This window comes from Oryzias melastigma, linkage group LG23 (assembly GCF_002922805.2).
Source record: "Oryzias melastigma strain HK-1 linkage group LG23, ASM292280v2, whole genome shotgun sequence".
NCBI classification, from domain to species: domain Eukaryota; kingdom Metazoa; phylum Chordata; class Actinopteri; order Beloniformes; family Adrianichthyidae; genus Oryzias; species Oryzias melastigma.
In genome coordinates, this window is record NC_050534.1 from 8,456,634 (window position 1) to 8,481,199 (window position 24,566).

At 36.7% G+C, this 24,566-nt stretch overlaps 1 protein-coding gene and 1 long non-coding RNA gene across 10 annotated transcripts; one reads left to right on the top strand and one right to left on the bottom strand.

Moving 5' to 3' along the window:
- Positions 1-30: 30 nt before the first annotated feature.
- On the bottom strand, positions 31-22,566 carry LOC112157911 (troponin T, cardiac muscle isoforms). Of its 8 annotated transcripts, none has more exons than XM_036210358.1 (16): positions 22,130-22,566; positions 17,843-17,886; positions 17,762-17,769; positions 15,836-15,856; positions 15,237-15,260; positions 14,166-14,246; positions 13,697-13,717; positions 11,665-11,686; positions 11,501-11,561; positions 10,163-10,279; positions 9,979-10,056; positions 8,479-8,592; positions 8,280-8,392; positions 8,105-8,195; positions 2,348-2,385; positions 31-172 (listed from the first exon to the last, which is right to left on the bottom strand). In XM_036210358.1, the coding sequence occupies exons 2-16, from the start codon at positions 17,875-17,877 to the stop codon at positions 133-135; spliced, it is 864 nt and encodes a 287-aa protein (XP_036066251.1). In that variant the 5' UTR covers positions 17,878-17,886; positions 22,130-22,566; the 3' UTR covers positions 31-132. The 8 variants fall into 8 exon arrangements, with proteins under 8 accessions (XP_036066251.1, XP_024146794.1, XP_036066250.1 ...); XM_024291026.2 differs by having other exon boundaries at positions 14,166-14,252; XM_036210357.1 differs by having other exon boundaries at positions 15,836-15,859.
- On the top strand, positions 10,185-21,789 carry LOC112157939. Of its 2 annotated transcripts, none has more exons than XR_002921251.2 (2): positions 10,185-10,316; positions 21,217-21,789. It is a non-coding gene; the product is annotated as an uncharacterized LOC112157939 (long non-coding RNA). The 2 variants fall into 2 exon arrangements; XR_004947211.1 differs by lacking the exon at positions 21,217-21,789 and adding an exon at positions 13,837-15,113 and having other exon boundaries at positions 10,210-10,316.
- Positions 22,567-24,566: the final 2,000 nt, after the last annotated feature.

The window sequence follows — 24,566 nt, forward strand, 5'->3', positions numbered from 1 at the left end:
TTTCTTGAAGAACACAAACTCAAACGGGACGGAGTTCAGAAACGGTTTATTTTGGTTAAAATTCGGTGTCTTAAGTTAAAGTTTAGAGGAGGATCCCGCTCGGGCGCCACCATCTCCGCTCAGCGCCGCCGTCTATCTCACCCTGCCTTTGGCCTTCCCTCGTCCTTTGGCGCTGTGGTCACAAACACAAAAGCGTTCAGCAACACAAAAATGTTGAACTGTAAAAATGAGGTAAAAGAAAATTATTCTAATTTTGGCTAAAGTTTTCCAACAAGAACGACATGAAAATAAAAAAATATTCAAAATGAAAATATTTCACAATAAAAGCTTAGTTAAAAGAAATTGTTTTTTAATAGCATATCTTCTCTAGATGCATTCTTTCAATGTTTACAGTTTCATATTTAAGTTTTTGAAACAGTAAACAAAAAAGTAAAAGAACAATTTTGACCTTTAAGTGTTGGGCTTATTTAATTGTTATACTAAACACTGTTCAAATAGTAAAAGAAATATTCAGAAAAAAAACTTTGAAGAAAAACGAAAATATTATTGAAAATAAAATGTTTGCATAAAAGTCTTTTTTAAAATATTTTATTTAGATTTTTTTAACTGTACTTTTTAGAATTATTTTAGCAGAAACAAAAAAACAAACAAATTGTTCGAACGTGTCACAAATATTATTTATATATATATATATATATATATATATATATAAATTGAATTAATCCTTTCTATCAAAGAATTTTTTCAATAAAAAAAATAAGAAAAAGCATAACCTTTATCTGTGCAGAGAATAGAATAAATTATTTTAGAGCAAAACAATAAGATAAAATCTGCATTCATACATTTCGGGGACATTTTCATTTTATTGAATTTAAATTTCTAATCCAAAAGTGTAATTAAAATTTTAAGCAAATAAAATGCAAAGAATTGATGTTTTTAATAAATACATATTTAAAGAATCACATTTTAGTTTAAATACATTTCAATATAAGTTTAAAAAATCAGAGTTTAGAAATAAAAGATTATGTTCTTTCAAAATGTCTTATTAACATTTTCTGTTGCAGCCAACAGAAATTTTTTTTGTTAAACTTTAAATTTGATTTTTGGTCGGTTCTGTTTTTCCAAATGGAAGTGGGAGGAGACTGAACAGATGAAAGAAAGGGGCAAACGGCAAAAGCACGGTGCTTTTATTTTGACGGTGGACCCTGTTGGCAGGCGAGGATTGGTTCCTCTCAGCAGACACCTTTGATGCTCGGCCTTTGTTGTCCGCTTTTATTTTTTAACCTCTCACTCATGAGATCCAGTAGAAACCCACAGATCCATTTAGTGAAAACTGAGAACGTCTCAAACTGATTGATCCTGAAACATCATCCGGGTTGATGGATGTTCCTGACTTTAAAGCTTAAAATCCACTCCAATCATCATTTGATCTATTGTAAAAGCTTTCTTTAAATTATTAGTTTGACGTTTTTAGCCCAAATCTAAAAATGTTTCCTTTTCTAGGACATAATTTCTGTAGAGCGGCAGCAGTTCATCAGAATTTCACCTCTGACTTGAGGGCGGGACTTTTGGTACGGAGCAACCCCTCCCCCGAAAAGCTCAAGCTAACATTGTTAAACTTCATTCTCTTGATATATGTCCTCCATCTTAAAAAAAACACAATTTTCATCAGAGTTAGGTTGTAAAGAAGACTCTGAATTTGAAGCAAGAGGTTTGGTAAGAAAAAAAAATGATCTGATGCTTCAATTTAAAGAAAATTAGTGCAAAAAATTGAACAACGGAACATTCCAGAAACACCTGGACGCAGATTTTCTAACATTCTTTTTTAATACTGAAGTGGATCTCTGAGTGGAATCTCTTTCTGTTCTCAGTAGAACGCTGAAGGGTCGCCGTCTCACACGGGCCAATTTTCTGGCCACTTTTGGCTTAAATCTGCCTGATTGTGGCTTCATATCAGCAGCAGAGCGTTTATTCTCACCTTCTTTAACACTTTTCATATGTCATTTAGAAATCTCCATCTTTCTTTTTATGTCACATTTTTACAGCTTTCCTCTCCACTTAATGATCAATCTACAACCTTCAGTGTATTTTTCAAAACTGTTACCAACATATTCACTTATAAAGATGGAAATATCAACTTATATGATATTTAAAATAGATTATAGTTTACATATTTCAAAAAGGGAGATTAATGTGGCAAATATCAATTTATAAAGATTATACTGACTATATTTTATTTACAGCTTGTTTTTTTTTTTTTTTTGGTTGAAAACCCAAAGAATCAAAGTGGTCTGCTTTCAGACGGATTATTTCTGAGATTTCTTGCCTGTGATAGAGCTGCACTCACCTCTGGGTGGCCTGAACACGAGCCTGCAGCAGGTTGATCTGTGGGGGGGCACACAGAGAGGAGCAGTGAGTGTGGGAGAAATGAGACGTGCAGAAGAAAAGAAGCTGGAGGAGGAACTCACCGGGGGAGGATGCAAAGATATTCCCACACTACTCCACACCCGGGTAATTCTACTGAGCTGCTGCTCTTTGGAAGGCTACTATATTATATTTAGAAATTCTGTCTTTCAGTGGTCCCCCGGGCACATTTGGAGGTCGCGCGGTGGCAGGAAGGCAGCAGCGCAATAATTGACTGGTAGGAGGGTCTCCAAGGTCCCCAAAATCGTATTATGATCAGCAAATTTGTCTGCCACTGTGCTGCCGCCCAACTGCCACCGTGCTACCGGCCAACTGCTACTGCCCAACTGCTACCGTGCTACCGGCCAACTGCTACTGCCCAACTGCCACCGTGCTACTGCCCAACTGCCACCGTGCTACCGCCCAACTGCCACTGTGCTACCACCAAACTACCACCGTGCTACCGCCCAACTGCCACCAAACTGCCACCGTGCTACTGCCCAACTGCCACCAAACTGCCACCGTGCTACTGCCCAACTGCCACCAAACTGCCACCGTGCTGCTGCCCAACTGCCACCGTGCTTGTCTTGAAAATTTTGCTGGTACCTCTCTATCGCACAGTGTCAGTTGCTTTGTGATTGTAGCACAAACCTGGGTTCTATAATACTTTCTGTAGTTGGTGAGTCAGCTCCTCCTACACATAGTAGAAGGAATCGTTCATAAAGCTACACCTGGTGTTTGTTGGCATTTAAAACAGACATTTAGACTACATTATTCACACTGGACAGGCAAGGAGGGGCTTCTTCTTCTGCTGCTGTTTACTAGCACATGTCCATAACCTACAGTTAGAAGAGGTTTGGGCCAAAATGTCAGAGCCGTACAAATCTCTTGAATCTTGCTCCAGGCTTTTTCCTTCACAGCTCTATTCCGATAAATCAAAGACTTAGTGTTATATGATTCCGTCCGGACACAAAAAGCAATTACAAATTTCTCCTTCATGATCAATTTTCCAATGGTTGGCGCTTATATGAATGAAAAAGAACCCAATTAAAATGTCACTACCACATCAGAGTCCCTGACTGATCAATGTTCACGTTTAACTTCCAGTGGCCACACATTTTCTACGTAGAGCCCCAAAACAGTTCTAAAAACTTGAGTAGCGACGTGTGAACATGAGTTTTAAACAAGAAAGCTTGAAAAATACTTTTATTAGACTTTTCACTGAACATATAAGTCGCACCTGGTACGTCAGACCCCCGGACAAAATTTCCAAAAATGTAAATATATAATCTGATAAAATGCAGTAATAGCTGCAAGAGGTAAAAACTTTTTCATCCATGAATCTTGTGTCAAATTAACAGCTTTTACATATTTTTTGTTGGATGTTTCCCTGGTTTTTAATGTTTCATTCTTTGTTTTCCAATTATTCCAGTTAAAACTGTTTTCTTTTGTCTCTGAGCAGATAACTAATCTTACCGGGTCAAATTGGTTTCTCGTTTGAAGACAGTTTTTCTCTCCACAGTCGTCCATTGTTCACTAAATGTGGGAATTACCCAGAAAACCCTTCTGTGTTATCTGCTGGTCACTTCTGTTAGCTATTATTAAAACAAATCAGATTATTTTTAACATTGAATTGGATCATAAAACCTTTAGAGAGATTTATAATGACCTTAACTAAATGTCTTTGTTTTAATGTTATCCACTTTTGAATTGGTGCTTTATTATTCACATAAATTTAAATAATAAATACAAGACAAAATGACACTTATAGATATATATTACATACATTTATTTAAAAAAAAACTCTCACATAACACTTTTGAAGAAGCTGCAGCCAACAATCTGAGCTTTGGAGTAAAGAAAAACCAGGATAAAGTAATATCCTGATTTTGTCCCAAGGTGACACAAACCTGCCTGCAAATGCCTTAAATTGAGTTCATATGTCATCATGCAGCCTGCAGCCCGACAGTTATATTGGTGCCAACTTATTATATATTTATTACTTTATTGGTATATCTGTGAGGATAAAAAAAGAAAATAACGTTTATCTTTGCGGTGAACTTTGAGTTAAAGAGGTCTGTCAGTCTGGTCTGTGAACAAAGATTGTTTTCTATTTTAAATTATTTTGTTGGAGATATTCTGTTTACGCTTAAAACATTTTATTTCTGTTTTTTTAATACTATAACAGCGTGCTCTCCATCAGTCTTTTGTCTCATTTTCTGAACATATTAGTTTAATTAATCATAAGAGACTTGAATTTATCCTGCAAAATTGCTTATGTTTGAAAAGTTAATATAAAACAAATATTTGTTTGGAATGGAAACATGAAGTTATCGCTTTTTGAAAACGTGAATATGGTTGAGGTTTAAAAAACTGCATTTTCACCTGATGAGATGTGATGTTTTCTAGATTCAATCACCTTTTGTTGGCTTACACATCAAGATTTAATCAGATTGAATCTGCCTCTCAACAGGCCTTTAAACAAAAAGTCATTATTTATTGAGTAAAGACTAAATGCAGCATCTGTATGTGAAAAGTGCTTTTATTGATCCACAGGAATTAAGAGGCTAAGTGGAAGCCAGCTTCTGCAAATCAAATTCTCCTGATGAATTGATCGTCAGCAGCTGCTGGTGCAGGAGTGTGATACGCACCAGAGGAAAAGCTCCTGTTGATACTCATCCTTTATTTTCTTTTGAATAAAATGAGCCAATTTATGTATTTTTTAAAAAGGGAATTATGAAAATTTTGCACCTTTGAGATTTGACCATTTAAAATTAAACGAACTGACAACTTTCCATACATCATAATATCAATTTTTTGTTTTCTTTCTGTAACTTTAAAAGGTTCTAATGCATTTAAAGTTAAATTAAGCCGTTGAACTCATGTCTTTTAGTTTTAAAATGTGACTAATAAACATAGCTTTAAATGTATCCAAATTACATTAAAATGCAGTTTATCCATTTTTTATGAAATTGGTAAAAGAAAAAAAGTTTGTTCAATCCTTTCTGTCCATATTTTAAAGATCGATAAATGGGTCAAGCACAAATTGTTACTGTTGTGTGACGATAATGATGAAATAATGACATTTACTCCTGAATTAATAGAGATTTATGTTTTTTTGTCGAATTAATTAATTATTTTAGTGTTGTATATTGATCTAAAAGTTTCTTAGTTTCGGATTCTTTCTTGATCCTTATTTTTACAGAGATCTAATTAATAATAAATCAAAACATCAATAAATCTAATCAACAAAAACTGTACTTTTGTATTTAAATTACAATATCGGAAAGTATTTTAGTTGGTTTAATACACCATTAAACTAAAAACACTGAAGTAAAAGCCTTTTTTAGATGGATTAGTCCATCACATGTCTAATCATTGACTGTATAAGAGAACTGGACTGAGTGAGTGTGATGTCACCCATAGAAAATGGCATACTTCAGTTCCGGTGAAACTGAGTCGATGATAAATGAGAAATAGCTGTTCATTTCTCTATGAAGTCTATGAGACTTTGGCTTCTTGGAACCAGCAGGTACTTCCTACATTGAACTTAAAGGGGGAGGGGCTTAAATAGGATAATTGTAAACATGTTTATACTACAATATATAAAACATTATTCAATAATTACAATATTGTATAGCTCCTACCCACATAAGAGCTGTGGGTTTGTGTACCTGGAGTTACCATAAAGTACGTGGTCTGACCTGGTTTTTGTAGTTTGAAGCTTTTTTTTCTAACAGGCCTCATATTTCCGGAGCAGAACAAATTTTCCCACCAGTCTCTTGGTCAGAAAACCAATAATTTCCCGAAATGTCAAAGCGTTCCTCACTTTCTTGTTTCCCACTTTCTTTAAATGACACATCACAAGCGAAATTGCTTGAGGCAGAGTGTGTCCACGCCGTGAGATTTCTTCTGAGTTTATGGGCGAAATGACATGCCATCTTTTACCTGGACACACACACACGAACACACACAGACTTGCTTCACCTCCAGTCCACAGGTCACTTAATCATCCTGTTTTGGTCCAACCCTCCACGACTCGCTTCGTTTCTCCCCAAAACACAGACGGACAGAAAAACTACACAGCGACCGGGCGGGTCACAGCCCTCTTTAACAGTTACTCCCAACCTCTGCTGCTCATTGATTCCAGCCTGAAGTATATCGATCTGGGAGTCCAGCCACTCTCATTTCAACAGGCCTCCTCGGGACAGCCGTGCAGTGGAGGAGCACCTCCCAGGAAATAGCTTTTGGATAGCAGTGTGCTGGTACAAGCTCAGGTAACAACATAGAAAGTCGTTATATCTTAATGTAGAAGATGTTTAACAGATAATAGCTACATTTGTTTAGAAAAGTAATACCTTAAAAAGAGACGGAAACCAAAGCTATTCAAAATAATCAATTAATAAATAAAGGATTAAAAACATCCCCATAAAACTGCAGTAAATCATTTTCTTCTCTTGTGACTTTTGGTATTCAGATTATTAAACTTTATTTTGAACAAAAAAATGAAAACTACACATTTAAAGAAAAATTAAAATATCAAACTAAATTAAATAAAAAAATATTTACAATGCTAATTAAACTTTAATATACAATTATATAATTTGGTTTATATATAATGAATATAGTAGTTATAATTAATATATTATTGTAGTTTTGTTGATTATTATTTATAAAGTATTGTATTTTCTAACTAACTTTCCTGCTAAACTTCTATTTAAATATAATAATTTGATAAACTAACTGGTAGAACTTTTGTGACAAAAGGCCCAACACACCTGGCACAGCACCAAGCATGGACTTAGCATAGCACTCTGTATAGCACCTGGCTTAGAATCTAGTATAGCATTTAGCATAACACCTATCATAGCACTTAGCATCGCATCTAGCATACATTACCTAGCATAGCACTCTGTATAGCACCTAGCATAGCACCTAGTATAGAACCTAACCATACCATTGCACTTAGCATTGTATTTAGTATAGCATCTAGCATGGCACCGAACCTTGCATTTAGCATAGCATCTATCATAGCACCTAATGTAGCACCTAGCACTCCATATAGTATTTAAGAGTATAGCACCTAGTACAGTACCTAACATAGCACTCAGTATAGCGTCTAGCATAGCATCTAGCATAACTCTTAGTATATCATCCAGCACAGCGCCTAGTATAGAACCTAGCATAGCACTTAGTGCATGTAATATAGCACCTATCATTACACTTAGCATAGGACCTAGCATTGCAATTAGTATAGTATCTAGCATATCACTTAATATAGCACTTATTATAACACTTAGTATAGAACCTAGCATAGCACCTTGCGTAGTACTTGGTATAGCACCTGGCATAGCCCTTAGCATAGCATCTAGCATACATTACCTAGCATAGCACCTAGTATAGAACCTAGCATAGCACTTAGTATAGAATCTAGCATAGTACATATTAGCATTATATGTAATTTATATTTCTATGTATATATATTTTATATATTTTCTTTATCTTTTTCAGTATTTTTTATTTTTAAGGCTTTAATGAACAAAGATTGCTCATGTGAAAGTGTTTTGTCCTCCCCCGTTCCTCAGAAGCAATGGACTATTTCGTCACCAACAGGTAAGGATGTAAACAAAACTTTGTAATAGTGGGCCCCATGTTATTGTTGGCCCGGGGCCCCAAACTGCTATGGGATGGTCTCACTCACATCGTACTTCTGTCTCTTCAGTTTCTCCGTCAGGTCAAACTTCTCTGCCTCCAGCGCCCACAGCCACTGCCACAACTCACCAGCCTTATCCCTTTGAAATGAAAAGAACAAAACCGAAAAAATCAGATATTTGGCATCAGACTATGAACATTAATCCTCCTGCAGGACTCTTTACTTCAGTTTGTCCTCATTGAGATGTTCGATGTTGAGAGGTTTCTTCCTCTCAGCCAAGATCTTCCTCTTCTTCTCTCGCTCTGTCTGCTTCTTTGCTCCTCGCTTTCCATCTTGCTGCGCAGCAGAGTTCATAGAGAGTAAAGAAACTCAAAGAAACAATTCTCGGGTAAAAAATGCTCAAGCTGAGAACGAGAACCGACCCGCTGCTGAACGCCACCGTACTGCTGGGTTCTGTTAGTCAGAGCCTTCTTCTTCTTGGCCTCCTCGTCCTGCTTCTTCCGAGCTTCTTCCTGCTCTTTCCTCTCCTTTTCCTCCTGTGACAAATAATCGGATTCAAATCAAAGTACTGGATAGTCCTGCACTATAGTCTGTCAGTATGTCACAAGAAATCTTTAAAAAGTTGCATCTCAAATCCATTTCGAACAAGTCTTAATTTAGTCTCCATGAATCAAAAACATTATGGATTTGTGAGTTCAGCTTAATTCAACAGGAATCCTGAAGTTTTTACAAAATTTGTGTAGTTTATTGTTTTTAAGTACAAATTTTTGTCAAATTGCTTTTTTTTTTTTTAACATTTTTGAGTTTTAAATTAGCTGAACGCCATTTCTGCACAATGAGATGCTAACTTTTTTCGAGATGTAAGAATATCCAGCCTAGCTAAATGATGAGGTCCTTTACCAATAACATGTTAGCTACAGATGCAACAACACACTTCCCAAACAATTTGGTTCAAACTTCCATTTTGGGGTTACGGTTTTGTTAAAATTCTATTTATGATTTATGTATTACAAAAAAAAACAAAACCCTGAAAAATTTCGATTTATTTATTTTTTCATTAGTCAACTTTTCAGTTGGCTTATGCTAAGATCGGTCCGAGTTACCACTTTTAGCTTAACTTTGTTAAACCCGCTACATCAAAATAGAAAATTCTATTTTTGTTTTTTTGGAATTGGGATGTTTTTAATGAAATTTACAGACAAAAAAAATAATTTTCAATACATTTTGAGTTATTTTATTTAAGGAAGTATTTATAAAAAAAATAAATATGTGACTTATTCTCAACATAAAGTTGTGAAAATTAGTTGAAGTTTTTCCCGCCAAAAGTGTTTTTAGGATTTCATGGAGGCAGCCATTTTGAAATGAGCAGGATAAGCCCTGCTGCTACCCCTAGTGGACTAATGATGAATTACAGGTCGAGATTTTTATTTTTAAATAAATACATAATATCGTTTTTGATATGATTTTGTGGTTATCACTTATTTATAGTATAGTTATAGTATATTTATAGTATAGTAATTAGTTTTTTAGCAATATTTTATATATTTGAACTTTTCTTAAGAATGTTTAACAGTTTCAACACTAAGTTGGTGCAAAAATGTTAAACAATGCTGACTAAAAAGGTTTAAAAGCATCAATGAAGCTCCAAAAAATGTAGTGTAGCAAAGTAAAGATGATGGAGTTTTAATGTTTACATCCCAAAAGTGTGTTGACCTGCTGTTTCAAACTAATGGGGACACTTAATAAAAAAGAAAAACAGATTTTACCCTGCAGTCATAAACTTTGCACGGTCACTCACCGCCTGAGCACTCTCGTTTTTTGCGGGACCATTTTTAAGATAGACAATTTGAAGAAAATGATGTCTGAGAAAGTTTCATGGCAACCTGCAGCCCCTCCCCCCCAGTGGCGCTCTGTAAACTCACCGCGAGGCGAGCCTGCCGCTCCTTCTCCTGCTCGGTGCGGATCCTCAGCTGCTCGGCCCTCTCGGCACGCCGCTTCTCCTAATCACGCATGCCCACGCGCGTAAACAAAAACACTGCCATTGTTTGCGAGGCGCGAGCGGCAACACTCTCACCATCATTTTTTGCTTTCCCCTGGAAGACTTACAATCCTGTTAACGAGAGCTATGAGCTCCTCCTCGTCCTTCTTCCTCTGGATGAAGTGGGCCTCGATGAGGGACTGCAGCTCAGAGAAATCCTTCTCCTGCCGCTTCCTGTGGATGTCCTGTGGATGGGAACGCAAACAATATTCTAGAAAAACGGTAACTTCTGCATACATTCAGCTAGAGTCACCATTCAAACTTTAAAAAGTTCAGCCAATACTGGGTATTTAGAGTCATTTGGAATTTACCTTTCAATTTAGCAACATGCTAGCTGTTTTTGGCTAATTTACACATTTTTAAGGCTAATTTGGAGTTTAGCTAATATTTTAGCATTATGCTAGCTGTTTTGTCAATATTAGACTTATTTTAAGATATTCTGACTAATTAGGAGTTTAGCTAATATTTTAGCCTTATAGTAGCTGTTTTATCAAAATGAGACTTATTTTAAGTTTTCTAGGCTAATTTGGAGTTTCGCTAAAATTTTAGCATTATGCTAGCTGTTTTGTCAAAATTAGACTTATTTTAAGTTCTTTAGGTTAATTTGGAATTTAGCTAATATTTTAGCATTATGCTTTCTGTTTTTGGCAAAATTAGACATTTTAAAGTTTTTCTTTCTAGTTTGGCATCCTGCTAATATTTTGTAAAGCTTTCAGCTTGAGCATTTTTAGTTATCAACTCCGACATCTTCAGCAGCCACATTCAGCTTACAGCATTCACACTTGCATCATCGCAGGTAATGCTATATATTTACTTATTTTATTTTTTATATATTTATTTACTTAGTTACTCTTGTGATGACGATCTAATTAAAGCTTAATTATTTTATTAATGTAAATGCAGTGTAGTCAGTGTTATATTTGGACTGTTTATTGGGCTCAGATTAAAAAAAAAGATGGATGGATGTTTATTGTACCAATTACATATGTAACAACACTAGTAGCAGTATTACCATTTTATAATCATAAAATTGTAATATTTTGATTGCTTGACTGATTTATCTCCAGCATAGATTTTGAAAAATACAGGACAAAACACAAATATTTCAAACTCATTGTAGAGTTTGATTGATTGCTTGAAAAGGAGTGGGAAGAAGCAAACGTATATAATCCCACCCCTACTATTTTGAATAAAAATACTTCATTTTATTAAATTTTTTGTATCATAAAACAATTAGTTTGTACTGAAGATCAGAAATGATCATGTTGGTTACATTTTCTCTGCTTTGGATGAGCTAAAGCTCCGCTGGTGTTAATAATTATGGAGTTTGACTATAAAATCAAACCCTCTACAGAAAAGTAGAAATGACTCTGTGATATTTGTTAGAAGTAGCATCAATCACTCACATCAAAATCAACCTTCTCTCCCTCGGGGATCTTTGGCACAGTTATAGATGGAGCGAAAGCCCTGAAACACAACATCTGTAGTTACAGCAACCACTTTTTCAATTCTGTGCTGTTTTGAAGTCAAATAAAAGAGAAAAAATGTAAAAGGAAAGAAAAAAACTCACTTTGGTTTGGGTTTGGATTCATCTGTTTGAATAGAAAAAGCACATTTGGATATATGAGCGTCACTTTGACTTATATTATACATCTCTTCTTAGCTTTTGACCAAAAACTTATATTTAGGATTTCTAATTTAAGTTTCAGTTGGAAGTTGTTTAGAAGAGTTGAGAAAATTAGCAAAATGTTTTCCCGCCAAAAGCGTTTTTGAGATTTCATGGAGGCAGCCATTTTGAAATGAGCAGGAAAAGTCCTTCTACTGCCCCTAGTGGAATGACGATGAACTACAGGGCAGAAAACATTGACCAAGTTATGTTCAAAGGGTTTTTTAAGGAAAGGTTGGAGCATGTGTTCGTTCATGTTAATTACCAGAGATAATTTAATTACCAGTAAAACACACGTTAGGCTCATCAAGAAGTCAGCATGTGATGCTACGTTCAAACCCGGCATGTGACCAACGTTCTTTAACATGCAAATCTTGCTCCAGGATGTTTCGTTCACAGCTCCATTTCGACATAAAATTCTTGATGTCATACAATTCCAACCGGGTACAAACTGCAATGGTTGATTTCTCCTCCGTGATCAATTTTCAAACGGTTGGAACTTCCTTGAGTTAAAAGGTTTGCGATCCATACGTCACTAGCAAACCCGAGTCCCTGATTAGTAGGGATGTCCCATGATCGAAAAATTGGCCCGTGGTGACTCGACTGGACACGTCTGTTTTTTTAATGAATTTGGATGTTTTTTTTTTTTTTTTTTGACAGAGAAATACAATTAATAAAAATGAACTACTGTGGTAATAAAACTGAAAATGTCTTAAGACAGGAGTGTCAAACTTGATCGCACAGGGGTCCAAAATCCAAAACACACCTCAGATCACGGGCCGAACAGGATAAACATTTATTGAACACTCTAAAACTACATTTTCACAACTTTAAACCCATAACTTTTTAGCAATTATGAACCAGATATATAGCATTACCTGCAATAATGCTAGTGTGAATGCTGTAAGCTGAATTTAGCCTCTGAAGATGCTAGTGCTGATAGCTGAAGATGCTGAAATTAATAGCTAAATATGCGAAGCTAATAGTTGAAAACGCTAAAGCTGATAGCCAGCTAAAATATTAGCTAAATGCCAAAAAAGCCTAAAAAACAAACAAAAAAAACTAGCTTGCAGCTGAAGTATTAGCTAAACTCCAAAATAGCCTAAAAAAATCTTACTAAATGCCAAAATATACCAAAAAGTTAGCAGAATGCCAATTTTAAAACTTTAAACCCATAACTTTTTAACAAAACTATATAATAAAAACAGGAATATAATTCCAGAATGAATCAACTTAAACCTTAAATAACTTTCAATATTTTACCCTCCGTAAAATATATTTTGTCAAACTCATACAAGTTAGAAATGAGCGCTAGATAAAATCGGGACATTGATAACAATAAAATAAAATGATCTGTAGGGCCGGATAGAATTACCCAGAGGGCCGGATCTGGCCCCCGGGCCTTGACTTTGACACATGTGTCTTAAGAGGTTAAAATCTCAAGAAGTAAAAGAAAAACAAGAAAAAACAAACAAACAAAAAAAAACAAATCAATTGTTCAATCATCATATTCATGATACAAAACGTTTTTGAGAATTTTAAATGAAGATAGGAATCGTGGTTAAAAAAGTCACTAAACTTTCTCACATGATTACTTTTCACCTATATTTACTAGAGAATAGCTTTTTAAATTATTTTATGTAACAGTTGCAGATGAAAATCTTGAATCTGTTCATTAAATTTGTTAATTTTTTAAAATGAGTTTCTAAAGTATCGGATCGGTACCCAACTATTCAAAATCAAATATTAAATATTTATATCTCTCCAGCATAGATTCAGGTTATTAGAAATCCTCAAGTAACAATAAATCAAATGTTTATGTAAGTAGATATAACACTACTTACATGTGCATCTTAAAAAAGTGTATGGCAACACGTGAATGTGAGAGTTTAGAACACAGAAGCCCGGATCACGGTCGACGGCGGAGTGAACGTACCTTCATCTGCAGCCGGAGTTCCTGCAGCAGAGGACAGAGGGAAATGTTACAGCATCAACGAGCCGAATATAAATCACTTCTTTTCTTTTTTCCACAAACCTCCTCGACTCAGGCCTGGTATTTACTTTCTGTATTTTCAGATGAAAACCTTCCGTGCATGTCTGAGGGTGAAATAGCAGCCGATTCTGTATGCCGCGACACGCCGGAGGTTTTCAAGGCGTGAAAAAGTCATTTTTATCAAAGTGTGTTATCGGAGGAAATATAAAGCCAAGAGGAAAACAAGGACCGAAAGATAAGCTGTTTGTATTGCAGGTGTATTCGCCTGGAACATCATTTCTAGAAGATTTCAGAATTCCTAACTCCAATAAACGCCTCAGAAGTAATGTCCTCGCGCTCCGAGCAAAAGACAGTGAGACGTCGTTAGGAGGCAGAAGTCAGCGTGATAACGTTTCAATAAACAGCGTATTACCGTCTTCTGCAGGTTCGGCTGCTGGTTCTTCAGCCGACTCCTCCACCAGTTCTTCAACTACTTCTTCCACAAGTTCTTCGACTGTTTCTTTGTAAAAAAAAAAAAAAAAAAATCAATTAGAAAATAACAAAAGTTTGCGTTTTCCATTTGTTTACCGTCTTTCTATTGCATTTTTCTCTAATTGAGAGACAATAAATGCAACATATCATCACATCTGTCCTCTTTGTATCTATTTACCAACTTTTAGATACTTTTCCAACATTTTTAAACAATATTTTCTACTAGAATTTGTTTAAATTGTAACCAGTGTTGGAAAAAGCATACCAAGAATACCATGATACTACCTCCCCTGTGCTTTAAGTGATTTCTCTTAGAAACGTCTACTTTTTTTTTCTTTGTAAATCTCTAAAGTTTCGTTTTGCTGCTTGTTATTCAACATTTCTTCTATAAACTTTATTTGTCAGCTGTTTTTAGAGAATTTATCATTCTTGGACATTCTTCTGTTCAGTGTTCTCCTGCTGAAATGTGAGCGGCATTTAAACGTTGATCAAAATCAAGTAAACAATAATTTCACCATTTTTTTTATATTTATTTATTTTTAAATATTATTTTTTAATATTTCCTCAATTCAATTAAATGTTATCCATATAACCCAATAATAAAACACAATTGTCTCAACGGGCTTCATATTGGTAATTGTACAAAATAAGAAAAATCAGTCATAAAATATGAAAAACATAAAAGAAAAAAAACTACATGAAAGCAAAAACGTGTTCTTTTTTATTTATTTTTAACACTGTAGATAAATTCAGATGTCATGGGGTGAATTAGCATTAGCATAGGTGCTAATAGATGTTCTGTGGTACAAATTTATGGGGGACCTCAAACTGCAATTTGATGTACAATAATTTCACAAAGGTAAAATAGATAAAAAAAATAGCAAAAAAAGATGAATGGATAAAAAAAACTCAATTTTAATTTAGAACATTTAAGGTTTTCTGCATTCCAGATTTATCTTTTTTAAAATTGCTTATTTTGCATAAATAGAAACGAGAGAAAGAAAAGAATTACCTTCAGCTGCAGAGGACGGAGGCTCTGAGGAAATGAAGAAATGAACATTATTTCTATGTAACCGTGAAGCCAAAAACTATTAATGAGGTATTAAAGTCCCACTCCGATCATCTTTTAATCTGTTTTAATCAAAAACTGGAGTCGTTTTCGAGGACATAGTTTCTGTAGAGAATTTGACCCACAACTTCCTGTCACTCATAACTGAGAGCTCTCTGTTTACATGCTCTCCTGCTAGCTTACAGCCCCTCACAGTCCAACCTAAGCAGGTTGATGAGCAATTTAAAGTTTAGAGCCAGATTTCAGCTCAGATGAGGAAAACAAAGACGTACATGGATCTAGTTGCCTATAAGTGGATGCATCGGAATAGAGCAGAGCGGGAAAAGCTCAAAAATACAATTTTAATCATTTTTTTCTTCATATATGTCAGAAAAAATGCCACAAGAATATGTTAAAAACACCATTTTAGTCAATGTATCTTTAAGATACTTAAATGGCAGGACGTGTCTTTATATTAGTATCAAACTTACACAATTGATTATAGTGTTAAAATATTTATGTCCATTTTAATGTGTGTGAACATTTCTTAAAAAGACAATTACCTTCTATTTGTGGAGCAGCTTCTTCTGTGCAAAAAAAATCAATATTAAAGTTTAAGAAGCAAAAATTAAAACAAAACAAAGAAAATGTGTTACGAGGAAGACGAGAAGAACAACACAGCTGTGCTCACAGATGTACAACACTGGAACAATCTCTTCTGTGGGCACTAGTGACTGAATGAACACAATATGGATCAGAGGATCAATGAGACTCTGCAGAGAGCTGGCTGCAGAGGCTGGCTCTCACTCTGAGCCGGGGGATTTCTGTCTCCCGGGATGTTAAAGCATCTGTGGACAGTCGCTGTGAAGAAAGCTACAAACGAGGATGATGTTGATCAGCAGCCGAGCCTTTCAGCTGAAATTTAGAATCAACAACGGGACGATCCGCTGGGTCCTAAACATGCTCAAAATATTGATGATTTGATGACATTTTGACCTTACATCGTTCAATTGATAACAGATTACACATTTTTCATATTTTAAGTTAGCATCATACCTGTTTATTTTGAAAGATTCCATCTTGTGCACATGTTTTAGCATGTCGGTAAAATAGAAGCTAAACTCTAAATTAGCATAAAAAAACCTCAGTAGATAACAAATTTGCCCAAAAAGCTAGCACGTTGGTTACCAACTCGCTAAACTCCAAAATAACCTAAAATTCCTCAGTAAACTACATTATTTAAAAATGTTAGCCTGTTGCTAAAACAGAAGCTAAACTTTAAATTAGCTTGTGAAACCTCAGTATATAACAAACTGGCCAAAAACGTTAGCATGTTGCTAAAATAGAAGCTAAACTCTAAATTAGCATAAGCTAACTCCAGTAGAAAACAAATTTGCCAAAAAAGCTAGCACATTGGTTACCTACTAGCTAAACTCCAAAATAGCCTAAAATTCCTCAGTAAATTACTTTAGTCAAAAGTGTTAGCCTGTTGCTAAAATAGAAGCTAAACTTTAAATTAGCCCATAAAACCTCAGTAGATAACAAATTAGCCAAAAACGTTAGCATGTTGCTAAAATATTAGATAAACTCCAAATTGTTTGAAAATGACTATAAAAGTCTAAAACAAAGCCCATTAAAATATTTAAAGGCTTGTTGCTAATCTACTTAAAATGATTAAATTTGAAGATTTTCTTGTTCATTTCCTATGGGGAATATTTTGCTCAATATTTCAAAAACTATGACGTTTTTGAAAACCAAAAATACAAGCAGTAATGTCCTGAACGAGCTGAACGTTTTGCTGAAATCGTTGAAAGTGTGATTGAGTTTTTAAATGCCGAAAAAAGTACAGAAAGGAGCATGAAAATCACTTTAGTGTGAATGCTTACTAAGCATTCACACGATGAATAAAAAAAAATATATATATATTTCCTAAAAGAGCAGAACGTTTGAAGAGTTTAAAACTTTCTGTAAAAATTACCTCTAGTGTGACGCTTCATTTGTGGCTAACCTGAACCACTTTGTAATAAATTGGGGGCTTGTCCGGGATCTAAACCTGAAACCTCTCACAAAGCCTGAAATGGTGCTCATAAATTATGCACATTGTAATTCTTGTTCCAAATTGACTACAAACCAGGTTGACATATTTGATCAAAGGCGACCTGGTAGTTTAACAAAGATTTAATAAATCCTGCCTCCCCCGTCTGAACATCAGAAGAGCTAAAAATGGATCATTCCTACACAAACGTGAAGGATCGGCGCAGACGTGTTAGCATTCAAAGAGAAAACACACTCATGAGGTGTGAAGTGCTTTTCACCGCTGACAGCCGGCGCTGTCGCGAGCAACAAACAGGAAATGAGGCGATGCGTGCGCAGAGTCGCGGCAGACGCCTTCCCGCCGCTTTGTTTCCACCTCAGCAGACATAATCAGGTCAGCTTCATCTAACAATAGTTCCAGAACAGCAGCAGAGCCCGAAGAAAGCTCCACTTACCCTCCTCCCTGAAAAGAAACGGAGAAAATGAGGGAACTTGGAGAGGTCTATCCAAATCCAGAAAACGGCGAGGGTACTTACAGGATCTCCACGACCACTTCCTCTTCATCAGACATGCCGCTCACCTTGATCCCAGAAGAAAGTAGAACATTCATTCTAGTGAATCCCCTCTTTCATCATCAATGTCGTCTGTTTGTCTTTTCCTGCAGAATTTCTCTTTGCAAAAATATTTCAGCATTTTTAACAACTTTTCCAAACCGAGGAGACTCAAACAGAGAGAACTTTGCTTTATACTGTGAGATTGGAAGCCTTGCAGAATAAAACATGATCCCTCCACGGTTCACGGAAGGCAGAAGCTCAGGGCTTCAAACAGCCTGCGGGCCTAATCCTCAGCCATTTCCTATTGGCACTGATCAAGGCTGCGGAGAGCGGCCCGGAGCCCCGACTGCCCTGAACCGCCATCAATACTGCATGAATTTTTTAATGTCGGACTGATGGATCTGGAGCCACGAACGGCGTTTTGGCTTTGATATGAAACCACGTAAACAGTTTCCAGGTATTAAAAAAATAAAGATCCAAAGAGGTGGACTTCAAAAGACCGTCGCCGTGAGGGCTGCGATTGCAACCAAATTCCACTATTTTCTAATAATTTTTGGGTGAAATTTGTGCGAAAGATTCAGATTTTCTAGGAAAACTGCGGTTTATTGTTGTTTATTTTGCTTTGTCTTTACGTTTACTTCGCAGCCTTTTAGCAGACAAAACCTTTTATTTTTGTTAGTGAATTAATTTGCAGAATAACATGCGTCAAAACCATAACATATAAACATGTGTGAATGCAAACATGCATGAGGGCGTTATGTTTTTAAGACACAAAAACACACAAACAAAGCAAAAAGGAAATGATTTAAAATAAGCGTGTCAAAGTCAAGGCCCGGGGGCCGGGTCCGGCCCTCTGGGTAATTCTATCCGGCCCTCCAGATCTTTTTATTTTATTTTTATTAATGGCCCGATGTTATCTTGCGCTCATTTCTTACTTGTATCATTTTTACAGAGTATATTTTTATGGAGAGTAATATATTGAACGTTTTTAGGCTATTTTGACGTTTAGCTAATATTTCAGCTACATGCTAGCTGTTTTGGCTAATTTAGGCTTTTCTTTTTATGTTTTTTTTTTGGCTGTTTTGGAGTTATGCTAATGTGTACACGCTAACTGTTTTGGCTAATTTACACTTTTTTCTGTTTTTAGGATATTTTGAAGTTTAGCTATTTTTTCCAGCTACATGTTAGCTGTTTTGGCTAATCTAAGTTTTTTTTCTTCTTTTTTATGTTTTTTTAGTCTAATTTGGTATTTGGCTAATATTTTAGCTGGCTTTCAGCTTCAGCGTTTTTAGCTATCAGCACTAGCATCTTCAGCGGCCAAATTCCGCTTACAGCATTCACACTAGCATAATAGCAGGTAATGCTATATATCTAGTTCATAATTATGATAAAATCAATTATTTCTGGTTGGAGCAGTGGGCTGTTGTTTATATGGAAATATGGGAGTATTTGGACCTTAAGATATGTCTTTTGGAGCTAAAGATTCCCTATATATGATGTTAGATGCATTGTTTCTTTCTAGCAAAATACTCAAAAATAAAATCCAAAAAAGATTTAAATTGTATTTGTCGTCCTACATAGCAAACTTTGAAGTTAATTAAAGCTGATTTTATTCACATTTATGTGTGACGAGCTCAAAAGCTGAAGTAAAATCATGTTGGCGACACGTCATTGGTGCATCAAGATGCAGATTGCTGCATTGTTTCACGTATTTTAGTGCAACCGAACCTAAATGTTGTTACTGGTCGCCAGTAGCATTTAAGAGCTGAGCCTTCAGTCTTCCAAAGTTTTTCCTGGTGCCCCCAAAATCTCTGGGGGTTGAGGAGGGTTATAAACACTAGTTTTTCATGGTCTCAAAACTATTTTTTGTCTGGGAATGGATATTGTCTGAAATCCTGCCGTGAAGCTGATGTTAATGAGCCGCTGCAGCTCAATGCAGTGGGAGCCACCGTGATGCGTGATGTGTTCAGTGGCGGCGTGGAAGTTCTCATTCTGGCCCATTTGTGGCTCAATATTTCCACAAAACTCTGTTACCCTTCTCAGACAGAACTACTAGAACGCTGAAAGTGATGGACAAATCCTTTTCTCTTCAGACATGCTCGCCAGCTTCGGGATTGGTCGGCTTTTTTGGCAATGTCCAATTTTTCCAGAAAAGTCCATCTTAAGAATGTCCTTCGCAATAACTCAGCAACTAAATCAACGTCTACATTGGAGGACTATTCAATGTTGTATTTTTATTTGTGAACGTTCTAAGAGGAAATGAAAATACTTTTGGGCAGGACATTCATAAAATGATTATTGTAAATTTTTCTTTTGAAATTGGTTGGGTTACCTTTTATTATTCATGTAAAATTGTGTCAAACAGTGTTCACCTGTCAGCTTTACCGTTCTAAATGTGAACGTGAAGTAATGATTCCTTGTCGCAATTTGCCTGACGTCTCCGTGAAAAGGCAGGTTAGAAACTTACATGTGAAAAAAACAGTGACAGAAGCTGACAGTACGGTTGGAATGATGTAAAATATATTTTGGACAAATTTATATTTTTATATAAACATTTCTCTGGGATTTAGATGCTTCTTTTCAGACAATTTTCATTGAAGGCTTTGCAGGCCCTGACAGTACGCTACTGCTGATCACACATATTTTATGTTAACCCTTTAGCTAATATGTTAGCTTCATGCTAGCTGTTTTGGCTAATTTAGGCTTTTTTTTTTGTTTTTAAGGCTATTTTAGAGTTTAGCTAATATTTTAGCTGCATGCTAGTTATTTTGGCTAATTTAGGTTTTTTTGGAGTTTAGCTAATATTTTAGCTGCCTATCAGCTTCAGTGTTTTTAGCTGAAGTTGATAGCTGTACTATCAGTTTTAGCATCTTCAGCAGCTAAATTCAGCTTACAGCATTCACACTAGCATTATCCCAGGTAATGCTATATATCTAGTTACATTTTAAAACAAATGATGGTTACGATGTGTTTTACATCCAGTTTGCACATGACCCGAGTAGTCAACTATCATAAAAACTAATCAGCTGAGTATTAAAATAATCGTTTGTGGCAGCAAACACGGAATCTCAAAACATATTTTAGCGCCTTTCCAAAGACTTTTCCATTGCATGTTTCTCAGTGTGAATAACATGTACTTAAGCTACAACAGTAGGAAAGAGTGGTCTTAAAGTGAAAACAAGAACAAAAATCAATATGTTTTTTTGGACAGAAACAAAACAAAGTACATGTGTTTGGAGGAACAGTTGAGCTCCAACAATAGCTGCGGTATGTTTGGGATCAAGGTCATGCTCGAGTGTCATGAGGTTACATGTCAGAATAGAACCGTACACAACAGCTTCCTTTTTTTTCCACAGGTTTATAAATCGCCAGATCATAAAAACCACTATGGCTGGAGAGTGCGGCGAGGGAGGAGAGCGGTGGTCTATTTTTAAAAATAATAGGCAGAGCTTCTGAACAGGTGTGGAGCACCTCCTCCTGACAATGGCTGGAGTCGAATCGATGGTCGGGGGACCCATATTCAGACGGACTATTTTTGCTGCTGCAGGTTTAACATTCAGCTGCTGGTTATGGAACATTTAGACAACAATAACTCTCTAGAGGACTTTAAGAGATACTTCCTCACTGAAACAATACAGTTTTATTCAGATCCAATGCATAATGAGAGAAAATCAGTTTCTTTTTAAGTTTCTTCAAAGTCAGCAAAAAAATGAAACGAGCACATCTGCTTGTGGCGACCTGGTGCGGTTGGTAATCGTGCTACCAGATCGAGCGTCTGACGTCAAAAGTGAACAGCGCCCGCAGATACGGAGAAGATGTGAAAAGAAATCCATCTGGTCGAGAGGAAAACCACCGACTGGAAACCCAGAAAGAATCCACAGTGTATGAGGACTGTCATAGCAGGAGTATTAAATGTGCATTTGCTTTAATGAGTGCGCTGGGTTTCCGTCTGGCTGAAAGCGTGGAACAACACGCAGTCCGACAGTGGCAGGAATGTTGCGGGTGCTGGTTTCAGCATTAGGCAGCATTAAGTTAAAGCCTGTGAAGCATGCGACCAACACGGCCGTCTCAGGGGCCAGATTAGCACCTTCTTCACCGGCATATGCACCGGTTGAATCAGAAATCATGAAACAAATCAAGAAAATCCATTATTGAAGAGTTAAAAATCTCTTATAATTCAATTTTAACGTCAAAACCATTTTCATGAATTATTCTGTGTTCTGATACCTGCCCTCTGGTTACTAAGGTTAAGTCACGCTGAACTCTTACCTCCAACAATGCGTATCGTCCGAAGAGGAGATTGGATTAACTGCAGGTCTTATTCTTGCACATCCAGACAAAGACGGGTTCAATCAAGACCCCCCACCCCCGACCAAAAGTCACATGTCTCGACTTGTCCGTCATGTGGTGCCGTTGCGTTTCCATGACTGGCTGTAGCAGGCAGTTCTATTGTTGGAGGCAGAAACATGAGTTACACCTTGACATGAATACGGCTGTCATGTGCTCATCATAATCGGATGAGCACATGGGAGAAAATGGGAAAGAACCGTCAGGGGAGAGCTGAGAAATCCACAAACATGCATGTGTTGTTGGAGCTTAATTGTTAGTGGGAGCTTTTTTGATGCTTTTTCGTCTGTTGTTTTTGTGATGGACAGGCATGTTCTGTCCTACACGTGTCACGGCCCGGGGGCCGGATCCGGCCCTCCAGATCACATTATATGATGATTATTACTAACGGCCAGATGTTATCTTGCTAACATATTGAAGCAACATTACGGTGATGGAGGCTGAGAGATCAGTTAGAATGACTCCTGGGTTTTTTTAATAATGCTTGAGGCGTCGCCATGACGCTCAAGCATAAAATCTCTAACCAACGACGAAAGCCACAACACAACGACAAAACCTGAAGGACAATGACGAAAGCCGAAGCATAACGACAAAAGTCACAGCACAATGACAAAACCCAAAGTACAACAACAAAACTCAAAGCACAATAACAAAAGCCGAAGGATAACGACAAAAGCCACAACATGACAAAACCTGAAGGACAATGACGAAAGCCGAAGCATAACTACAAAAGTCACAGCACAATGACAAAACCCAAAGTACAACAACAAAACTCAAAGCACAATGACAAAAGGCGAAACACGACGACAAAAGCCACAACACAATGGAAAGGATTCACAACAGAAATGAATAAATGAATAAATGAATAACTAACAGTGATTGTAGCGGCCGTGTTTGCGACTAGCTAACCCCCTGGCGGGCCAGCATATATATAGCAACCTCCGCTGCCCAGGGATTGGCAGCCTGTGCAGCGGCGTGTGCTAGTTCAGCTAACGTCCGCTTGCTCTACCAGACACTGGGCAGCAGAGCTTTCCAGCGGCCGCCGTGCTCCAGCTCCACGACTATGTTTATATTTCAAATCAAGACAATAAGAAGAAGAACAATAGTTACCTGAATCCCCCAGTTTTATTCTCGGGGTATTAATTTCCATCGTGAATCACTTCCGTTATATTGTGGCTTTTGTGTTGTGGCTCAACAATAAAAACACATGCTTGCCTGGCGCTGGTCCGGTGTGAACACCACTGGCTGAGCACAGTCAAGAAAGTGCATACAGCGAGTTCTTGAACACCACACTCGACCGGTGTTGATGCAGCATCACATTGGACTGTCTCTGATACTAGCACATGTACTCAGCTGGAGGAGGCTCGGTGCACAATGTCAAAGTGCTGCAAATCTTGCTGCAGACTTTTTCTCTCACAGCTCTGTTAAAACATACGAAAGACTTGGAGTCAAATAAGTCCATCTGGACACAAACCACAATTATTCATTTCTCCTCCATGATCAATTTTCAAACAGTTGGTACTTCAAAGTTTTGGACGCCATCCATAGGTCCCTATTACATTAGAATCTCTGATTGGTTAAACTGATTTAACTTTTAACGCGTGTTCAATCGCTGCACTTTTTATACACAGAGCCAGAAAACTGACTTAAAAACTTGCATAGTACTTATGAAGTTTTGAGAACACGGAAGCCCAAAACAGGCATAGACGCGCTTCTACAAAGACCTTTCATTGGAAACGGTCGCTTGAACACACGTTTTCAAGCCTGCTGTGAACTAACGTGTAGATGAAGTCTGTGGGTGAAAAAAGGGGCAAACCTGTACAGGACACGCAGGTGGCCCGCACGAAATATAGAAGGGTCAGACTGGTGAGCCTGTGGAGCAAAAATGTTCAAGCGTGTTTTTCTCTACTGGCGAACTGCGAATGATGGATCGAAAACATACAACAAACAAGGGTAAAGAAGTTAAGATGTAGAGGTCAACCATCAATTTATAAATGTAAGTAATCTAAATTTAATAAATGCTAATTAAGTAATCCTGACTGTAAAAAAATACTATTTTTGTTTATTCGTTTTCTTTAGGTAGTTTTGGTTAAGCATTAGCAGGGAGCTGCTGACTCCCGACTGTCCATATGGCTGAGTCAGCAGTCTTCATGACTTATTTTATGTTTGGTCAAGGAGCCACCATGGAGAGATTAAAGACCCACATGAGGATCTGGAGCCTCAGGTTGTAGACCGCAGCTCCACATTGACATTTACAAATTAGCAATGACAAGTTTTAGAAGCTAAAAACGCATTTCAACGAAACTAAAATAGCAAAAATGTATGTGAATCTTCTAAATTGCATAGAATTAAATATATT

Excerpts from the sequence above, each read along its gene's own strand:
- LOC112157911 (XM_036210354.1), bottom strand. The coding sequence starts at position 17,916 with ATGAATGTTCTACTTTCTTCTGGGATCAAGGTGAGCGGCATGTCTGAT. Across the intron at positions 10,057-10,162 it reads TAGCTCTCGTTAACAGGATT|GAGAAGCGGCGTGCCGAGAG; the intron begins GTAAGTCTTCCA and ends ATGCGTGATTAG. Across the intron at positions 8,196-8,279 it reads CTCAATGAGGACAAACTGAA|GGATAAGGCTGGTGAGTTGT; the intron begins GTAAAGAGTCCT and ends TTCATTTCAAAG.